General features: G+C 38.5%; 1 protein-coding gene across 4 annotated transcripts in view; it reads right to left on the reverse strand.

Annotated features, from left to right (window-relative positions):
- LOC122827298 (vang-like protein 1) overlaps positions 1-20722 on the reverse strand; it is a 98116-nt gene that overhangs the window by 6734 nt on the left and 70660 nt on the right. For all 4 annotated transcript variants that reach the window (XM_044110077.1, XM_044110076.1, XM_044110075.1 and 1 more), the window contains 2 exons: positions 4449-4880; positions 3975-4150 (listed from right to left, as the gene is read on the reverse strand). In XM_044110077.1, the coding sequence (XP_043966012.1) occupies positions 3975-4150; positions 4449-4880 (608 nt within the window). The remainder of the gene's footprint in view (positions 1-3974; positions 4151-4448; positions 4881-20722) is intronic.

Here is a 20722-nt window from a genome sequence, read left to right on the forward strand (position 1 = left end):
ATTCTAAATAAACTTATAATTATTTTTAAATATTGATGTGTAATTACTGCATTTAGCTAAATGTAATGTTTGAATTGTTAATTTTATGTTTTTTGCTGAAACATGCTTTACAAATAAACGTGACTGATATTTATCTACCTATCTAAGTGAGAATAAAGACTAAAATAAAAAAGTGTGAATCAGTTATTTAGTTTGTGGTTGTACCATAATAAAACCTGGATTGATGCTGCTGCAGCACTAAAATGAAAGTCTTTGTGAGCAGCAGAGCTCCGCCATGTTTGTCACATCAACAGGAAACAGATTCATGTATTTTCTCTAGATTTATTTCATGAAGGTCGCCGTCGCAGCTTTTCCTGACAAAACGCAGGTTGGCGACAGGCGAGCTGTAGTTCAAAAAGTCATTAACTTTTCCAAATAACAAACTCTTCTTCTAAGATTTGACAGGAATTAGCAGTGAATCGACTTTCTGCCCAGACGACAGGAAGACCCTCCATGTTTTCAAACGTGAAACTCGATGTGACTAGAGAGGAGAAACGAGTCGGCAGCTGCAGCTTGGATCGGCATCGCTGCATGCCGGGTCTTGTCTTTCACAGCCCAGGACTATTAAACCGACTGTACACAAGCAGGCTGTTTTCACATGTTATATTCCATAAATCACCTGCTCTTACAATGTAATGAGATGCTTTGTGTTCCAGGAAGCGCTATTAATCACCTCAAACTGGTAACACCAGCAGTTTATAATTAGTAGCTCAACTTAAACTCTGAATAGTCGAGTTTAATACAAACGTTGCTGCTTTAAACGTTCTAGTTTTTGTTATTGTAGTATTTAAAACAGTTTCCTAAAACTGCACTAAACTTAAAGCACAAATAATAAACATGAGTTATGCTACTGCTAAAGCGCTAACTTTAATTAAGATTATATTAGATATTGTATTTATGTTTACGTTACGTTTTCTACTGTCTGTTTTATTTAAGTTTGAAATAAAGAGGAAACAGAACTGCGCCGTAAAAACACACTTCAAAATAAGAGCATGAAAAGAAACAAAGAATTCCTAAGATTTGGTGACCAAAACTTCAACTCATATGTAAATATAAATAAATCAGCACTTCACAATTGGTACGGAAAAATGAATGCAAGTGCGCTGAATGTTTTCAAAGTTAGGAAAACCGCTAAACGTTATAAAAACATTTGAGCACCAAACTGAGGCAGATTTCACACAGTAAAGTTACCATTAACAGTTTCTCTATAAATGCTCCCCATTGTGTTGCTCTTCCCCATCAGGCGAGGTTCTTTCGATCTTTAAGTACAGGAAACCCTGGTCCGCCCTTTCCAACCGGAAATGAGATAATTCAGCTCTTTTGCTTGGTGGGCTGGTGTGGAAACTTTAAACACAAAACAAAAAGATGACGGTGCGTTTTTGAAGCAGTGGAAATCGTCTCTGGATGAGGAATTTCCATCCAACTTAACTGCTTCACGCTGCACCGCCTTTACTCTGGTCCAGATATAAAACACACACTCTGTGCAGAGGTTTGAGTTCAGCCTTTTGTCTGCTAACTTGACATCACCAGCCTGCAGCATGCGCTTCCTATTATCCCAGATGAGGATAACAGCGTGACCCCTGATCCACTGATGGAGGCTCTTTATCCGCGTTCTGTCCTCCTTCTGCTTCCACTTTCTGCTCATTTACTGCATCACAAACATTACAATCTCACTCAACTCAGCGTCAGCTGAACAAAGAGGAGCCAAAAAAATGCTGGGAATCACTAAAACAAATGTTTTAAAACAAAAATGTTTGTCTGATTTAATTTCAGACAGAGAGAAAAAAAATCTAAGTCGTTGTGGTTTAGTTTTTAGTTCAAATATTTTAGATAGAGCTCTGGAAAAAATGAAGACACCCCTTAAAATTCTCCAATTTCACTTTTTACAGGTTTATGTTTGAGTAAAATGAACATTGTTGTTTTATTCTATGAACTACTGACAACATGTCTCAGAAATTACAAACAAAAATGTTTTTATTGTATTTATTTGCAGAAAAGTAACAACATATATGCAGTGTTTTCAGACCCCAAACAAGTTCATAGCTTGTTTTAACAATGGTCAATAAATCCTTAATATGGCAGATTATTTCACTGATAACACATTTTTCCTGTGTTGTCAGTGAAATAATCTGCCAGTTAAACAGGATCTTTTTCAGCAATATTAAGGATTTATTGACTCTAAACAATAACTATTTCTAAGTTGTTTATTTAAGACAGAATCTCCAATAGGTATGGATGTTTTTGCAATGAAATTTCTATGCTCATAATGTGACGAAAGCGAATAAGCAACATGAGAAATGCACCTGCATGTTCAAAGTATTCGGGTCAGATTTCCCGTTGCCGTCATGAAAAGAAGCTTCATCTATAAATCCATCAGGTTTTATTGTGAGCCATCAGCAAAAGGCGTGTGAGAAACTGGAACCAGAGCTGCTGCGTTCAGCTAAAAACGCTGTTTTGACATGAAGAAGGTTTTGTTTTCCTCCAGCTCAACAAACGGGACTCTGCTGGATTCTTCAACACGACTCCTGCATTAACTATTAAACCCTTGTTTTCTATTCTCTCTTACGCCTCCTTTAACTTCCTCCAGTGTTTCCTCCTCTTTCCTCCTCTGTGAAGTCTTCCCCGTCTCATCCTGAATTGCAAAATTCATTTTTTCTCTTGGGCTCAACCCGATGAAATCCTTCCTCTCACTGTGGGAATATTCAACCATCTTTGACTTGAGGTGTCCCAGTTTCTGTCTTTGTCTCCTTCACATGTTTTCTGTTTTTGCCTCCTAGTCGATATTAGCACGCTTCTCTTCCTCCATTTTGTTGTTTCAGGAAGTCCTGAGGTTTCCAGGCCTCTCACTCACTAATTGAGAAAATACATTCTCACACAGAAAGCTACCCTAACCAATCTGTATGGATGTGAACCAGACAAATGGAGAGTTGATTTTTTATCTGAGCACATACATTGTTTAATACATGAACAATGTAAAGTTTCTTCAAAAGAACATGTTTTATTCTCAGATATGGGCATAATCTTATTTAAAAGTTGTTCTACTTTAACACTGATTGTCCACAGGAATCCCAAAGCAGCTAATATGCTAATAGCATAGCTATGTTTTCACTTTGCATTTTGGCTAGCTTTGCACAGACGTAGCTTCTCCGAAATAACTAAATAAAAGGTTCCAGATAAACTCTAAATTTAGTTTACTGTTTTGTAAACTTTTATTTGTACTGAGGTTTATTGATTATTGATTGCTAACAACTCTTTAAGCAGTTACACCTTTATAGTCATGCTTTTATTTTGACAGTTCTGTTTCCTCTCCTCATATTCTCTCTTTAAAAAAGAAACACTATTAAGCAAGTGGCAAATATACATTAAATTAAGAGATTAATACACAAACAAACAACAAAGGATATAAATTACATAAATATATGCAAAAATTTAAAAATAAATTTTTTGAGAGCCATTTTGTTTGTACTCTTATCTACATGGTTGAATTTAGCACGTTGAATGTGACTAATTAGTATTAGCATGCTAATGCTAGTTAGCTTCAGCTTGCTAATGCTAACTTGCATTGGTAATGCTAATGTGTGAGAATGCAAAAATGCATTAACCCAACTAATGTAAATTAGCATTAAGCATTAGCCACACTTAGCACTTTAGCTTTAGCATAACTAATGTTTATGGTTAGCACAACTAGCTTTTTAGCTACGGTGGCCCACACCGTAACCTTTTTAAACTAATAAATGTTAATGCTTTCTCATCTCTTCTTGAATTTCTTTAGATCAGAAAAAAATGTTTTGTTAGTCCGGTTAGCAAAACTGAGGCTAATGCTAGTTATTTCATAATTTCAGAAGGGTGTGAATTATATTTTCACATTGTTTGGTCATCGTTTTCCTTTAAATGAGAAGAAAAGCAGAGGAAATCTTCGCAGGTGTTCTCCTCACCTGAGCTGTCCGAGGTTGTAGTGCCGCGTCTCGCCGTCTGTGGCGCGCGTGACGCAGACGGAGAAACATGGCTGGAGCTGCCGGAGCTCCAGCAGGACGACGGCCAGGTAGTGGATGAAGAGCAGAGCGTCCACCAGGGACACCGCGTACTGCACAATGCCCTGGTAGTTCTCGTCCTACGGGAGCAAACATGGCTCATTTTTCACCAGATAATCAGTTTGTGAATATGCAGTACAAGAAGAAACGATGTAAGACTACATGTGGAGCAACTGCAGCCTTTTAAACTTCCACCAAATGGGATTTAAAATTATGACTCACAGAGTAAACACATCACTGCAGGGAGCAGAAATCTGTGTTTTGTTTGGCATTAAAAATAAATATCAAACCTCTTAAAGTGTCTCTGAAGAATAACTTCCATTTGCAGATCTACTTTTTAGTTTTAGCAGAGAAAAAGCTGTAAGTCGTTTCACGTACTTGTGAGTCGAGTATCCGGACACTGTAGAAGAGCCAGTAGGAGATGACGAAGAGGAGCACCAGCACCGCCAGCAGGATCCTGAAGACAAAGACGCGCGGGAGTCCCGCCCGCGCCGGCCGGAAGAACAGCGCCCAGACCGCCAGCAGGAGGATGAGCAGCTTGAAGGCCACGGAGATGAAGAGCCCCTCGCAGGCCGTCCCGCAGCTCTGCAGCTTCTCCGGCCAGAGGATGTGAGGCAACACGAGGAAGGCGAGCGGCGTGAAGAACACCAGCAGGCCCAGGATCACGGCGACGGAGCGCGTGACGTAGCGGCGGCAGTCCAGCCCCACGCTGTCCTCCAGGTCTTTGGTGATGCGGACGATGTCCTCCTGGGAGAGGCTGTGCTCCGAGGTGCCGGTGACGGCGGTGGTGGTCTCCCCCCAGTTATCATCCTGAATCAATAAATCAATCAATCAATTAATTTCACTGTTTATCGCTTTTCTCTTTCTAACAATGACTGGATACAAAAGTCTTCAGTTTGTTGTTTTAGTGCCAATAATTTCGTTTACAGAGACGTTTTTTGTTGTTTTGTTTATTTACATAAACTTCCAGAAAACTGTAAAACAGCCGAAACACTGAGTCCCTTTAAATCTAGACCTGTTTAGTTGCTTTTTAACCGTAATAAATTAAATACTAACCAACATTTTCATGTGCAATGACAGCATTTAGCAAAATCAAATGTTTCAATTGTTGATTTTGTGATTTTATGATGTGAATCACATCAAACTGCCTTGTTTGACTAGTTATTTTGAATTGAAATTAACATTTATTCATCTTTGAGAATCAATTTTTATGCCATTACCGTTATGTTACTTGAAAATGGCCTCAAAATAACAATATTATATAATTTATCGCAGTAATTTCTGGAACAATTCATCGTCAGACAATGACTGTAAGTAAAAAATACATTTTATTGTTTTTAGATACTTTAAGTCAATTTTAGCTAAAGAAAACAATTAACTATTGGAATTGATTGACTCTTTGAGAAGCTATTTTGAATTAAAATGCATTTGTCTTTATCCATTTTAGGCGACATGTGTTATGATACATCCAAGCCCACAAGAAAGAAAGGAGAAATGTGGTTCAAGTGGAAAAAGAAAACCAAAGTGAGCTGCCAAGTGGGCCGTGAGCTGAACGTCTGAGTCCGACTGCATCCGCAGATAACGAGGCTTAAAACAACAGAGATAAGGAACCTTCACACAGAAACAGCAAAACGGGGAAATGGAGGCCTGCAAGTGGCTGAACATGGAACATTAAGTGAAAAAACAAAAGTGTGATTCAGAATCTACTATAAACAAAGTGTTATTGAAATAAATATAAGATTTTGTAAAGTGCAAATTGTAATCATGAGCAGATTCTCTCTCTCACGAGAGAGAAATCTTGTTAAAAATCTCAATTTCCCCCCCAAAAATAAGTTTTTGGAAAAATGAGATTTTTCAACAAAAAAAAATTTTGCGAAAAAAATTATTTTGTTTACAAAAAAAGTTTGAAAGTAAAACATTTTGCAATAAAATTGTTTTGGTTTTAACTCGGAAATTAAAGTTCATGAAGTTGATTTAAGAAGAGACAAGTTGTCTAAATATTGTTTTTTAAGTTCATTAACCTTAAATTGTGAGTTTTAACTTTATGCTGCAATTTAAACCAAATAATTATTTCACAATATGCAAGAAAAAAACAGACCAAGATATAAAGTCAAGTGGAAATTTTGATATTTTAAGGATAAAAATGAAAATAATTTACATATGTAAAAAAATAACAAAATCAGGGAAAAGAAAATTTTTCTTTCAATAAAAAAACTTAGGAAACTTCAACAAAACCTGCAGGTGTGTGTCTGGTGAATTTGTGGTTTGTAAGTTTATTTCTGAACAATCCTGTTGTCAAATTTCCCAACATAAAAAGTAAAATGATGTCAAGTTGAGTCTAAACCTGATTTTCTTACACAGTCTCTGTTTTAAATAACAGAAAAAGAAGATAAACTTAGAGTTTAAGCCTCTGTTTGGTCTGTTTTCCAGAGATTTACTTTCACAAGTGGAGCACTGCAGCGTTGGCTTTGGTGCTCCATGACAGGACTGGAGCAAAAAGTTAAAAGTTAAAGAGGAAAACAGGAAAAGTTTGCTTCTACACCTGCAGAAAGAGAAAAACAAAACCCACAGAGGATTGTACGAATTAAAAAAGAGAAAAAATCTCTGTTTTCTGATCTTTGTGAATGTTGTGAGGATTTTATTCCCTTTATAGCTGCAGCAGAATATCAGTCAGAGCTGCTGACATGTCGGCTCTTCACCTCAGATTGATCTGGGTTTTCACCTGCGGTTGTAAATCTCCGAGTCGCTGTCCGCATTTCTCCAGAGAGAGAAATGTCCACCGACTGACCTCATGAGGGCTGAACTAGGCTCTGGAATGCAGGACCCGGGTTCACAGGGTCAGAGTTCACGTGGGACCACATTCCTGACATCGGCCAGTTTTAAATCAGAGCTCAGCCCAATTAGACCTCAAGCCAAACATGCGATTTATTCATAGGACTCAACAAATAAGGGGAGGAAATGCAGCTGCAAGGCAGAGGGAGATCCCATTAAGCAGCAAGAATTATTTCTGCTCCAGCCAAATATGGAGGAGAGAGTTTGCAGAGAGCAATCAGCCGGATTAATGCAACATGTTGGCCATTCGTCTCCTAAAAACAGGAAAAACATTTTGGTCAAGGTTCTACTTGTGTCAAAAGAGCACGATTTCACGATTTCTGTGTTTCTATCAAAGAATAAACGCAGCATGAATAAGTTTGTTCACATGATAAGTGATTAAAAAACGTCATCCTCTAACTACTTCCTGTTATTTTCTTCTTCATGGTTTGCGCCAGTGGCAACGACATTCGCCTGTTAATATTGTGACTTGTGTAAAATAAAATAAAAAAGGCATTTCTGTTGCAGTTTTGAGAAATAAACCGTTTTCAAAACAGCCAAAAAACTCCCAACAAAAACATTTGAAGGTGGTTTAACTTGAAACATGAGGGCCACTTCCTGCTTGGAAAACGCAATTCAAGTCAAAAAGGAAATTGTTTTGGTTTTAACTCAGAAATTACAGTTTATGAAGTTGATTTAACAACAAGAGACAAGTTGTCTAAACATCGTTTAACTTAACTAAATGCTGCAATTTAAACCAAATAATTGTTTCAGAATAAACAAGAAAAAAAAAACAGAAAAGGAAATTTTGGTATTTTCATGATAAGAATGACAATAATTTCATTTAACAAAAAATAACATCAGACAAAAGAAAATTTTTGAAAATCAATTTCTTTCAATAAAAAACGGATTAAACTTTAATAAAAGTGGGTAGAAAATCCAGAAATATTCATAAAAATTACTCAAGTAAACGTAATGAGTTATAACCCAACTGTGGGTGGTGACATGTTGGCACAGGGGACCCAAATGAAAATCCGCCCAGGGCCCCAAAAAAGCTTTGGTCGGTCCTGCCTCAATACTCATTTTGTTTTGGTGTGGATGTTCAATAACAAGAGGCCAATTAAAGACAGAAAAACAATTGATTCAGGGAAGTACAGACATGAGAAATCCTCTGCACACACACACACACACACACTGTGCATTGTGAAAACACACACTGCTACCCAGAAGCTGTCAGATCTGCTCTAATTCTACAGCTGCAGTGAGGAATTTGACCCAGCAGCTCGTATTTTGGAAGGAGCTGAAATTAAATAAAATATTCAACAGGAAAGGAAGGATAAAAATATTTTAAAAAAGAAAGAGAGAGAATGTGCCTCACCGATTTACTCAACATTAATCATACGAAGATTAAGACCTAGATAAATAAGTACAGTTCAAACAGAGGTGAAGATGTTGCTTCAGGCATGAAAAGTCAAACAGTTTTCAGTTTTTAATTCTGGTTTTTAAAGAGCTAATGACACAATCTGACGCCTTAAAAAGCCTCTTTAAGGCTTTTCAATCTTTATACATAAATAAATATGTTACATAATGATAATCAGATGATGTTAAACATAAAAAATGTATCATTAGAATAAACTTTGCATGCTATAAGATGATAGAACGCCACCTTTGTCTACTTAAATTCAATGAAAAAGTTTTCAGAGTAAACGACTACATACCAGAATACCTTTAGTGCTGATTTAGATCGTAGGATTGACAAACTACACAAACTAAAGGCATAAAAATGTCTCTAATCCAGCAGAGAGGCAAACAGCCATAAAAACAAGAGACAATGTTCCAACGTCAGAGTAAGAGCAAAACAGAAGGAGGCAGATTAGATGCAAAAGGTTCTTTGTCTGATAAAAATCCCTAAAAACTGTAAACTAAACAACTTTACGCTACATTAAAAACTCAAATCAAAAACCAGGCGGACGTTTAAAACACCAGTTGTTCAGAAATGTTGTAAGAAAAGAAACTTTTTAAACAAACTTTAGATAAAATGTTCATATTTTTGGTTAAAAAACGACTTTGTCACAATTTATTTCAGGAATTATTTTCTGTTCAGTTGTTCTGCATTACAGATTTTAATCTGGGTGAACTTTAAACTGGCTCTATTCTATTAACATAACAAGTAAATAGAGAGACAGGAAAGCAGGTCAGAGGAACATGCATGAGATCTGTAGCTTAGAATGGCCTAGTCAAAGTCAAGATTGAACTGACTTTTAAAAAAATGCATGTTTCCAGATGCAGAGGAATGAATCCGAGTAAAATTGAGGGAAATTTCAGTTTCTAAACTCATCCAGAAAATCACCAAATAGCATTTACATCACATGTGTCAAACTCGAGGGCCGTGGGCCAAATCCAGCCCGCCGTAGCTTATTAAGCGGCCCTCTAGATTCTAGACTAAACACTAATTGTGCTTCCATATTTTGTCATAACTCAAATTGATGCAGTTTTATCTGTTCACTGCTAAATTATAACAATCAGTCCCTTCAGTTTCTTGAGAATTATTGTATAAATTCACACAAAATCAACACAAAATACTGGAGGGACTGGAAAGATGTTCAGTAATATTTAAATTTAAGAATTCACCGATATTTTAACAGTTTGTGAACAGGTTTAATCGATACTCTCTACCGGCCCTTTAAGAGCATTGATGACGTGAAAATGAGTTTGACATCTCGGATTTAACTGAAGTATAAGCCCAATTTTTTAGATTTTTTTTAAAGCGTTTGTGCTTTTATTTCATACAAATCATAAATAATAGACACCATAATGTAAGAAAATCTTTTAAGAAACCAATGTGTATAAAGCGTTAGATGGCTCTTTCTCCACTGGAGCATAAATAACATCTATTGTCCGTCACAGTAAATGAAGCGTCCACTAAAAGCCTGTTTTCTGTAGTTCAGCTCTAAGTGCAGGAACGCTGCTCACTCCTGGGAGGCTGACAAGGTGTGTGTGTCTGTTTGTGAAAAATATAGCAACATGCATTCCCCAGGAGCTCCTGACTGCAGCTTCAACACAGCGGATGATGTGTGCGGCTGCCAGGAACTTGTCAGGACAAGGAAGGAAACAAGAAAAAAACACGACCGTTCAGACAGACAATGGAGAACTGAACCAATTTGGAGAGTTGGGACAAGAAATACTGGAAAACATTAAACAAAAACCTGCAAAATGTTATGTAAATATGTTTATGGGTCGTCATCAGGAGACACCTGTGTTTTCTTTCCACTCTGGCTGCTTTCATAAACATCCTGTGATGCAGCAGCGTCGGATCTAATGTGAACAGAGTCGTTTAAAGTTTACGCCTGAGAGCAAACGCATCCCAGATCATGCAGATGATTTCATTAGGAACTAAAACAACTCTGAAAATTAAAAGCCAACATCTGTTGTTGGCAGCGGATTAAGCGTGTAATCCGGTCGCCACGGCGGTAATCAGATTAGCCCAACCGACGTGTCAATCGTACCTGGCTCGTTTTAGAGTTTGGAGGTGAACTCCTGCGGATTTCTTCTTCTATGGTGCTGACGATCACCTCCTTCACTTCCTCTACTGCCTCTCCAACCTCCAGCACCTGCAAAACCTCGTCCCCTTCCTCCATCACCGTTGGCGACAGCATCCGAAATAATCCGGTTTCTGAACTTCAGCTTGGCGCTCCAGTCGGTACTAAACCACGGCGATTCATCCCAGAGTGACCTCATCGACTGCCTGTCCGCCCCCCTCAACCCTCGCTTTATCCGTCTTTATATAGAAACCTCTCCCATCATGCCTCAGGAGGTATTGTATGGGACGGCGCGCTCACTTGGCATATAATGTGAGGGACTTTGTGAGGAAAGACGCGGAGCGAGGGAACGCAGGGAGATGAAGAGGAGTCAGGAAGGAGGGGGTGAAGAGCCAATCACAGTCTGCGCTCATCTCTCTCCTCAGCACCACTCTACGATTATTGCTTCTGACCCAGTGAGCACCGCGGCGTCTCCGTGCCGCCACAGGAACCGTCACATGCGTGTTCACGTGTGTTCGTGTGTGTGTGCTCCTGCGGAGGTAAAACACAGCCGCTCCAAACGCTCGATGACATCAGAGTCTCTTGTTTCATCAACTATTTAGATTTCTCAAAGTTTCAACCAGAGTTCAGATCAGGTGACAAATACTCTAGAAACTACAGATGCACCATTTCTGCTTGTGTTGTTTGTCACTTTTTACTAATTTCATTTTTGTGCAAAGTTTTGTTAGCGTTCATCTTCCCCTTCTTAAACCTGATTGGATAAACTCGTGGCTCATGGCTCTGATAATAAATCAATAAAATGATCAATTATAACGAGTTCATAATTTATCCTTTTTTTTAAAGTTTGGTCTCAACTAGCTCCATTTTTGAGGTACAATTTTGATAATTCATTGGGGCCTGCCCATAGCAATGCATAAGGAGAGCAGTGACTGACTTGCGAAGCAAGTCAGTCACTGCCTCCATGCATTGCATGGCAGGCACCTATTGTTCTACACCCAATAGAATGTTTCTTTATTATTATTGGGGCCTGCCCATAGCAATGCATAAGGAGAGCAGTGACTGACTTGCGAAGCAAGTCAGTCACTACCTCCATACGTACATGCAAACACCTATTGTTCTACACCCAATAGAATGTCTCTTTATTATTATTCTTAACTTCTTCTTCCGTCACGGAATGCGGCTCGTCTGAGCCCACCCACAAAAGTGGTATCAAAGCGTCTTGGCTCGATCCGGAGGTGTGCTATTACTTTTGGTGGGATTTGGAGTTACCATGGCGGCGTAAAAAGCAAAAACGACCCCAAAATCACTAACGAGCTCACCAGGTGAAATCTAAATGCGTCAAGGGGCAAGCAACCTAAATCCTGAAAATACCCTATTTTTGAGGATTTTCTGTGTAAATCATAACTTCATGTAGAAACGCCATTCAAACTTCATTTTGTAGATCGTCCGTGATCTCTTTTAAAGTGAAGACAATCAATATGTATTATGGTTTGTCCACAACTTCTTTCTAAGCGACCCAAAGTTTTTGAATTTTGGAAAAATCAGAGTGTGAAGGCCGCTCCACTAGAGTGAGAGTCAGAGTGACATTTTGACCCCAAATAATTTATTAACTCGCCCTCACGCTCACAAATATTGCATGATTGGTATCAAACTTGGTCATGACATTGATACGCTGCGTGCCTGCTCGGTCAAATGTTTTCAAAAATTATCTAAGCTTACAGTTTTCTCTCCAGGTGCTTCAGAGCAAAGTCATGCGCCAGGGTAGACAGATCTCACTGATTCACTTCCATGTATTTCTGAAAATTTCAGACCTTGGCACACACTTTTTTATCTCATCGCTGTTAATACTGTGAGTGAGGTAGAGATATGAATGGCGGGACTATGTGAGGCGACAAATAGCCCTCTCATATGCTTCAAACGGTTTTCGAATATGTATTACGGTTCCCGAGGAAACAGTTTTTTGCAATGCTTTTTAGTCAAACTGGCTGGCTCAAACAGAGAATTGTCTCCCCTGGATGTCTCACTCACAGCTGGCAGAGGATTATTTACCATGGCGGAACCCAGAGCAGGGAGAGCTGCTAAGGACTACAAATACGCATCACTGTAGTTCTAACTACTAGTTCAGTTAAAACAGAGGAGGACTGAGCTGGCCTTTAGAACAACTTGCTGCTATGGGCTGTATATAACTCATTTAACCCTGTCACTGTTACACATGGGATGAGTCTAGCCCTTTGAAATGAAGCTTACTGAAAATTTCAAAATAAAAGCCCTTGAAAATTTTTACATCAGGTCATTGCTTTTTGAGCGTTATATGACTGATTTAATACAATGACTGTTACACATGGGATGACTTTGACCATTTCAAATGAAGCTTAACAAAAATTTCAAAATAAAAGCCTTGGCAATTTTTACATCATGTAATTGCTCTTTTTGGCTTTATGTGACTGGTTTATCCAAAGCACTCTTACACATTGGATTAGTGTGGGCATTTAATATGAAGCTTACTGCAAATTTCAAAATAAAAGCCTCAATATGCCCCTCTGGACAGTGCACCGCGAAGCGTACAATGATATCATTCTGCATTATCTGTTTATCCGAGGTTAGGGAACTGCCTTGCGCAAGCAGTTCATTAACATTAGCCTTTTAGCTTAAATAAGCTATTTTCTATTTTCAGACTTATTAGCCATGTTTAGTATACTTAATGGAGTAAGTAAATGACAGTAAACATTCTAATGATACCCACATGCTACTGAAAGTATTTATGCTTACATTAGCATATTTGCTCATTTTAGTTTTAGCTAATACACTTTCTTTATCATACTGAATGTTGCATGTCCAGCTTACTTAACATTCTTGTGATTCTCCACATGCTATTGATTACATTGCAGCTTTCTTTAGCATCGATGCTAATTCTTAGCATCAGAACGCTGAGTCCAAACCGGCGGGCACACTTTGGCAGGCCCCAGTTAAATTTCTTCAGGAATTTTCTAGTTATAGTAACTTATTCTTCCGTTACCGTTAATGCGGCTCTCGTGCCGCTCTGAGCCCACCCATAAAAGTGGTATCAAAAGCGTGCGGCTCGAACCCGGCATTGGAGCTATTACTTTTGGTGGGATTTGGAGTTACCATGGCGGCGTAAAAAGCAAAAAAACGACCCCAAAATCACTAACGAGCTCACCAGGTGCAATCTAAATCGTCAAGGGGATGAGGCAACCTAAATCCTGAAAATACCCTATTTTGAGGATTTTCTGTGTCGTCATAACTTTATGTAGAAACGCCATTCAAACTTCATTTTGTAGATCGTCCGTGATCTCTTTTAAAGTGAAGACAACCGTCGATATGAATTATGGTTTGTCCACAACTTCTTTCTAAGCGACCCAAAGTTTTTGATTTTGGAAAAATCAGAGTGTGAAAGGCAGCTCCGCTAGAATGAGAGTCAGAGCGACATTTTGACCCCAAATCATTTTTAACTTCGCCCTCACGCTCACAAATATTGCATGATTGGTATCAAACTTGGTCATGACATTGATGGCGTGCCTGCTCCGGTCAAATGTTTTCAAAAATTATCTAAGCTTACAGTTTTCTCTCCAGGTGCTTCAGAGCAAAGTCATGCGCCAGGGTAGCAGACAGATCTCACTGATTCACTTCCATGTATTTCTGAAAAATTTCAGACCTTGGCACACACTTTTTTATCTCATCGCTGTTAATACTGTGAGTGAGGTAGAGATATGAATGGCGGGACTATGTGAGGCGACAAATAGCCCTCTCATATGCTTCAAACGGTTTCGAATATGTATTACGGTTCCCGAGCAGGAAACAGTTTTTTGCAATGCTTTTTAGTCAAACTGGCTGGCTCAAACAGAGAATTGTCTCCCCTGGATGTCTCACTCACAGCTGGCAGAGGATTATTCACCATGGCAGCGGAACCCAGAGCAGGGAGAGCTGCTGAGGACTACAAATCGCATCACTGTAGTTCGAACTACTAGTTCAGTTAAAACAGAGGAGGACTGAGCTGGCCTTTAGAAAAACTTGCTGCTATGGGCTGTATATAACTAATTTAACCCTGTCACTGTTACACATGGGATGAGTTTGGCCCTTTGAAATGAAGCTTACTGAAAATTTCAAAATAAAAGCCCTTGAAAATTTTACATCAGGTCATTGCTTTTTGAGCGTTATATGACTGATTTAATCCAATGACTGTTACACATGGGATGACTTTGACCCTTTCAAATGAAGCTTAACAAAAATTTCAAAATAAAAGCCTTGGGAATTTTTACATCATGTAATTGCTCTTTTTGGCTTTATGTGACTGGTTTATCCAAAGCACTCTTACACATTGGATTAGTGTGGGCATTTAATATGAAGCTTACTGCAAATTTCAAAATAAAAGCCTCAAAATGCCCCTCTGGACAGTGCACCGCCTCCGGCGGTGCAGTGATATCATTCTGCATTATCTGTTTATCCGAGGTTAGGGAACTGCCTTGCGCAGCAAGGCAGTTGATCTTTGATAACCTTTTAGCTTAAATAAGCTATTTTCTATTTTTCAGACTTATTAGCCATGTTTAGTATACTTAATGGAGTAAGTAAATGACAGTAAACATTCTAATGATACCCCACATGCTACTGAAAGTATTTATGCTTACATTAGCATATTTGCTCATTTTAGCTAATGCACTTGCTTTATCATACTGAATGTTGCATGTCCAGCTTACTTAACATTCTTGTGATTCTCCACATGCTATTGATTACATTGCAGCTTTCTTTAGCATTGATGCTAATTCTTAGCATCACAACGCTGGGTCCAAACCGACGGGCACACTTTGGCAGGCCCCAGTTAAATTTCTTCAGGAATTTTCTAGTTTTATTTGTTGTTTAGTTCATTTATTTTGGATATTTCAAATATCTTCCAGTTCCAAAGTTCAATGTTCATTACAGTTTGAAGTTTATTGATATTGCTCTAAAATGGTCTCACAGTAATAATATCGTCGTTTATTGCAATAACTTCTGGAACAATTTATCATCCAGGAAAATCCATTATCATGGCCCTAATGGTTGGTTTCTTCTTATATGGCATCCCATCCCGACCAAAAACACTGAGGAGTATATTTTTTTGCACTCTAACCGTACAATAATAGTTTGATTCATGTTTCAGTACTACTGAAGCTGGCTACAAAATGGAGGAAAACTAAACTTGTGTTTGAGGTAGACCGTAGAACATCACACAAAACGTTCCTAATAGATGATCCCAAGTCGATTCAAGATGGATGTAGAAAGTCCAGAAACATCAAGGTCAGTGGAGAAATTGCCAAAAAGGCGAAGTCTTTCAAAGCCACATTGACTCAATATTCCTTCCAACTCACTGAACCGTGTTCAACCAAGACAAGAAAAAGCGGGAAAAGTGTCATCTACTTAACTACGAAGCTTGACGACCTGATATTACTTTTAGCTATATCCGTAAACGCTGTGAAATCAGAGCCAGGTCAGACTCACCAGAAAGAAGGGGTCCCAAACATGAACGCAAGCTCTCTGCCTCTTCCAAGTCCTGGACATTTCTGCGTCCGTGTCTGCGCTCTTCCAGCGTGCGGAGGTGGACCTACCTGTGCGGCCGTCTGCAGAGGAGTGCAGAGCGCTCCGTGTTGCTTGTACCGTATGGTCCATGTGCAACGTTCAGCTCTAGTTGGCAAACAGCTGAGATCACAGAGCAGCTGAGGTTAATTAGCGACAATGAACTGAACTGCAGGCAGAGTGGGAAGAAGGTCAGCGAGGAAGCAGAGTTGGGAATTATGGGACTCAATGGAGATTGGCGAGAAAGAAAGCAAGAGAGGATGTGGTTTGGATTTCATCCTTTGGAGAATGTGAGAAATCCATAAATTCAGTTGGAAGCAATTCAAAGAAAACAGGCAATTCAAACCAAATTACCCGCAAATGTGATCATTGGCACAAATAGCAACAAAGAGAATGAGTAAAATCACACAGCTTGGTACAACATCAGGGTTTCCCCCAGTGTTCTTAAGCCTGGCGGGTCATCAGGCTGAACTTGAGTCCCCAACAGACTAAGGACTTTTTAAAATGTTTACATTTAAGGCATTATTGTTAATGCATGTGAATTGTTAGTAATGTCTTCCAATAACACACAATTACCTTGTGATATTTTCAAATTTCTTGTCAATTTAAAAAAGATTTTTCCTCAAAAACATGACCGTCCTTAACACGATGTTTCCTTTCTACATCTGCTTCTTCTAGTCCCATTTCTTACTCACATCACTGCAAAAACACCAAATCTTACCAAGCATTTCCGGTCTACTTTCTTGTGCAAATATCTTACTACTCTTTAAATAAAATAAAACGTACAAGTAATGTTTCAGCAAGAGATAAGAGCTTGTTTTAAGTAAATTGTACTCATTCCATTGGCAGATTATTTCCATTATAACAGTTTATAATCTGCCAATATTAAGAATATATCTTGCTGAAAGGTTACTTGTTTGTTAGTTTTCTTATTTCAAGCGTACTAAGATCCGGTTCTAGATAACATGAAGAGACCACTGCACTGGACTGCATTGAAAACCTCCTGGTTATTCTACCAAATATTAATTTATAAACTCTTCCTGAGTTAAAACATTAGTATTGTTGTTTCTAAATGAATATAAACTTTTTTCTTTGCATTATTTGAGGTCTGAAGGCACTGCACATTTTTGTTATTTTGACCATTTCTCATTTTCTACAAATAAACACTAATTTTTTGCTTGGAATTTCAGAGACATGTAGTCAGTAGCTCAAGGAATAAAACAACAATGTTTGTTTTAGTCAAACATAAACTTAACATCAGAAAAACAAATCATTTTAAGTGGTCTCTTAGTTGTTTCCAGAAACTACAACTACACCAAAATACTTAAGATTTTGTGTTTTTGTAGTGTAAGCTGAGGAACTGCCAGTCCGCCACTTAACGGCAAATCAAATCTCCAGTTAAACACGCAAAAATAGGGCGATAAATTCAACTCATCAATAGAGTCAATATGTCTGCTAGCATCCAACTAGCTGCGGCACAGACTGAACAACATGTTCTGCTGCTGAGGAGTCTTTTAACAAACTCACACACTTTAGCATTCAGCTTGGGGCTTTGGAGCGGATCCTGAAAACGGAGGAACCTGTTAGAACAGCTCCGTTCAAGTAAATTCATCATCTCTTAACAGTATCAGATGTTTTCCCCTCATGGAGGTCCAGACGAAGGCTGCTGTTTGTTTTACACGTGACATGTTGGGGAATGTTTACCGGATCGAACCGTTTTAGGAAGCGAAGAGTGTGTGACAAATGGTCAGAAGATGGAAAAGATGAATAGAATTACATAGAGGGCGAGAAAGATTGTTAAAGATTACAAGAGAGTTGAAACTGCTGTACAAGTTTATCTTAAGGTATCTAAAAGTATTATTTAGAAGAAGGAAAGGGGCTAAAAAAACATCCTGACCCTGATTTATATCAGAGGATAATGATGGAATAGAGTGGCCTAATTAAAATCTGGACCTACTTCCATTTGGGAAGACTTGGAAACTGATGTGCATAGATGGTCCAATCGGTGGGAAATGGAGCTAATTTCCAAATTAGAACAGGCAGAAAATGTAAAGTCTACATGTAAAAAGCTGATGTAGTTATTCCCCAAAAGACTTGCAGCTTCTGAGAGAAACCAAGAGACAGTGTTTGATTTTTCATGGCGATTCAGAACAAATTAATGAATAAAAAAATACAGGAAGATATTTTATTAATATATTAAATGAGCCAAAGAGACATGCTGCTCTGGAGCAGAAGCTAAAACTGCCACACCTTAATTTTTCATTGATTCATAAAGTAAAAAATCATATTTATCAACAGGAACCAATTAGTTATGGTTTCTGTGTCGGTGCATATCATCATAACAAATTGATTTAGTATTTTCTCTTGAGTTCAGAACCAGTTCTACTGGGGCATTGGCCTCGGTTGGCCCCCGTCTAGGACCGCCCATGCCTGGAGGAGTTTTCAAGAAAGCTGCAAAGTTTGCAGCAGCTCCTTCCAACAAATGGATGCTTTGTCAGGAAGGGGTTGAATAATTGGAGCCATTAAAATTAAAGTATACTAGTTGTGTCAACATATTTTAGTTGAGGATTTTTTCCCAACATTTCTTTTTTTAACCAATCTACAAGCAAATCCTCCCAAAATCTAAACCCTGGTGGTGTTAAAAAAACTCACTCCCCAGCCGACACATTCCCATGCAGTCCCCTCCCGTCTCTGTCTGTTTAACAATTCCTGCGGCGAAACATCACAGACAGTCATGAGAACGCTCCCTGCCGGATGGTGAGGACATCCCTGCCTTAAGCAACGTGACGCTTTGTCAGCCGAGACTCTGATTAAGACCCAGCAGCGAGACGCTGAGATCAGACGGGCCGTAAGAGAAACATTAGCATTCTGGAGCATATGCAAGTCCCAGACGCTGCAGCGTGAATAAGACATGATGAATAAAATAATAAAGGGGGTCTGTGCTGTGTGTTAAATTCTGTTATGTGTTCAAATTAGACACACATACAAAGAATCTACTATGAAGAGGAAGTGAGCCCAGTGGGTCAGTAAACCTCGTGTTTTCTCAACAGTCCATTCATCTCAACACTTGATGGAAGCCTGCTGGGAACAGTTCAAGTTCAGTTAGGAATTCTAACACTGGTGCTAATGGTTAGCATAGGATGCTAAAATGTCAAATGTCTGAATTATTTGTTTAAAACAGTAAAACTATGTTTTAGTTTTACATCGTCATCGTTGACTCTTTCATGCATGTTCGAGGAATTACTTAATCACCACTGGACAAGCCCAATCAGTTGTGGGGAAAAAAAACAAACAAAAAAAACAGTTAAACTGTGTTTTAGTTTTACATCGTGTCATTATGTTATCCTCTTATCAAAAACACACATGGAGGACTTGAAGCATGTTCCTCCTCAGAGAGAAGCAGTTTTCAAGTTTCATAGCTTCCGCCTCACAGAGCAGCCCTCCTCCACTCAGCTCCTTCAGACTAGCCAGCAGCAATTAGCAAACACCTGGTGGAACTGCTGAGCTCATTAAAGGAGCTACGTCTCAATGGTAAAAACATTACTAAATAGTTAATGGAGGAGCCATGTTGGGGTTCAGTTTTTAAACAGAGAGAGGCCCAATTTTCAGGTAGTAAAATATATTTTTTTAGTCATATTTGATATTGATAGCATGTTTACAACAAGTGAAGGTAACAATCACTTGATTATACTACAAAATGGCACTATGTGGCTGCAAAACACATAATGTTCATCCAAAACACACCGCATGAGTCAGCAAATGTTAGACTTCTAAACTATTAATGACCAGAAGGTAAATAATCTAAATGCTTTTAAATCAGACTTAATTAAATTCCTGCTGTCAGGTCAAAGATTTACAAGAATGGGAGATGAGAAACTGTCAAAACTCTCGATCTTAAATAGTTTTCAAATCACCACCATCAGTCAGGTCTGTTGATGTAAAGATTGCAATCGTTCTGAATACAGACAAAGATTTTAGTTTATTATGATTGTAGACAGAAATCTGATGAAAAGGATGCAGCTGTTCTACTTTGTGGATTTTTATTTGACACACTAAAGCATCTGTTGATTCAAGATTCAATTTTTTTCCTCCAGTTGCCAAAATTAGCACAAATGACGTCATGTCTCATTTAAATGTTGTGTGGGATTCTGACTGCTGGCGCTGTCATGCTGTTACTAATCAGACCGACTCGAAAGCAGATGTTCATCCAAAACATGAGTCAGCAAATCTTAGACATGACACAAACGCACCCAGCGAACCAACACGGCCTTCATAGGTGGGAAAAAAAATAAAGAATGACAACCAATGGTGAGTCTGGAGGAGCTGCTGAGATGTACTGCTCAGGTGGAAGAATCTGTCAGCAAACTCGAACTTTATAGATGATTAGATGATAATCATTTGAAGTTTGGCACAAGATGCTGAGGAAGATGGAACCACAAATTCATAAAACGTTGCATATTTTGACTGTGTGTGACTGGATGTCATCCAGTCATACAACGAAACACGGTGGTGGCAGCATCATGCTTTGAGAATGAAAAAGAAAAGAGAAAAAGCAGAAAGAAAGATAGAAACAAGACTAAAGACAAAGAAAAAAGACAGAAAGGAAGGAAGAAAGAACGAAAGTACAAAAGAAAGAAAAAATGATAAAGAGAAAAGAAAAAGACAGAAAAAAATTAAAGAAAGAAAAAACTGACAAAAGACAGGAAGACAAAAAAGAAGAAAAACAAAAATAAGACA

This window comes from Gambusia affinis, linkage group LG24 (assembly GCF_019740435.1).
Source record: "Gambusia affinis linkage group LG24, SWU_Gaff_1.0, whole genome shotgun sequence".
NCBI lineage: Eukaryota > Metazoa > Chordata > Actinopteri > Cyprinodontiformes > Poeciliidae > Gambusia > Gambusia affinis.